The sequence below is a fragment of the Olea europaea genome, unplaced genomic scaffold, assembly GCF_002742605.1.
Source record: "Olea europaea var. sylvestris unplaced genomic scaffold, O_europaea_v1 scaffold1040, whole genome shotgun sequence".
Taxonomy (NCBI): domain Eukaryota; kingdom Viridiplantae; phylum Streptophyta; class Magnoliopsida; order Lamiales; family Oleaceae; genus Olea; species Olea europaea.
Genome location: NW_019227739.1, coordinates 626 through 2,167, shown reverse-complemented (window position 1 = coordinate 2,167; position 1,542 = coordinate 626). Strand labels below are relative to the sequence as shown.

Here is a 1,542-nt window from a genome sequence, read left to right as displayed (position 1 = left end):
TAATGGAGAATACATTATCAGGGAATATTAAACCTCCACATTCGATGGTACAAGATTACCACGAATATTGTGGCCAGTGGAAAATGGTTTTATATGAACCCAAAAGAATCATAGTGGCATAAAATGGTGTGTAATACTCTTAGAGGTTGTCCCATTTTGCTTGACATCTAAAAGTTTACATTTGACTTCAAAAAGTTTAGTAGATTTGGCTTAACAGGTGGCCAGTAGAGTTAAAAAATGGTTTTGATTGGACCAAAAAGAACTATAGTGAAGCCTGTCTGTTAGTGTTAAAGTTGTCGACTTGACATTGAAAGGTGTTAGTGAACAAAACACCAAAAAAATAAAAAAAATAAAAAAATAAATAAAATAGAGTTAACAAGTAAGTAGGCTTAGATGTGATAATTTGTAGGGATACTATAAAAAGTAAATAACCAACAATTACAGTAAGCTTGCTATTGCAAAAGATAACCTACTCTGATGGGGCCTGATTAGCAAATTTATGAAGCTGCTGAAATGCTGCTCCTGTAATGATGCTTCCGAAAAAGACATTGACAAGTACGAACAAATGATACTTTGACGCCGATCTTCTGTCCAGATATGAAAGTGATGTAAAACCTTCTATCTTGGACATTATCATCAGAATAGTTGGGAGAAGAATCAGAAATATCTTCAGTGCAATGCCAGGAAGAAAACCTTGAATGATAGACTTAATACCTTTTCTGAGACAGAAAATTTTCAGCATCTCAGAACTCACGTATACAAAAGTAAGGAATAGCTTCAAAGAAGTTAGCTTACGCTTCTATCAATGGCTTCAGAAATGGAAGAACTTTTTCGATGCCATCTATGCTTGCTAAGGACTGTACAAATGCAATTGGGATCATGAAAAAAAATGTGAGAAAGAATAGAGCAACTGCCATTAACAATCTTCGGACATTGAGTTCAACAAACGGTATTGCAAGATTGTCCCAATATACGTCACGCGGTTCAGGAGCCCATTCTGTTAGCCAAAGAGTAGGATTACTAGTTTGTTGAGTTTGAGCACAAACAGCTGCTCCCCATCGGGATTTAAAAGAAACAAATGCTGCAGGCATGATGGCCTTGGGATCACTCATGACATTTTCCCTTTCTGCAGCTTCCTGTACTCAAAATAAAAAGAAAAGCAAGGAAGTAAATCATCACGGCATACAAGAGAAGCCTTACGCATGACAAGTACTTGAGAAAAGGAAATTAAGACTGCATAATAATTTGAGACAATGTATTGTTAAGATGAGCTTTTACTGGAGAGTCGCTGAACACAGGAAAATTTCATTGACAAACACATGATCCAGGACAAGTCAATAAGGAAATTAGAAACCCCTGGTATTTATCAAATGATAAATAAGACAAGTATATAAGTAAGTTTATGTATTCAGGGAACGGATTTGAATATTTAAAGCTCAACAAGAATTTTACCTGTGGATTTCTACTTTCTTCAAATGGCAATTATTTTTAAGGATAAAAAAAAATAATAATAATAATAAATAAAATAAAATAAAAACAACC

At 34.5% G+C, this 1,542-nt stretch overlaps 1 protein-coding gene across 1 annotated transcript in view; it reads right to left on the bottom strand.

Annotated features, from left to right (window-relative positions):
* LOC111372862 (CSC1-like protein At4g02900) overlaps positions 1-1,136 on the bottom strand; it is a gene marked incomplete at its 5' end in the record, with an annotated part of 4,880 nt that extends 3,744 nt beyond the window's left edge. Inside the window, 2 exons of the mRNA XM_022995275.1 lie at positions 474-719; positions 796-1,136. Coding sequence (XP_022851043.1) covers positions 474-719; positions 796-1,136 — 587 coding nt within the window. The remainder of the gene's footprint in view (positions 1-473; positions 720-795) is intronic.
* Positions 1,137-1,542: the final 406 nt, after the last annotated feature.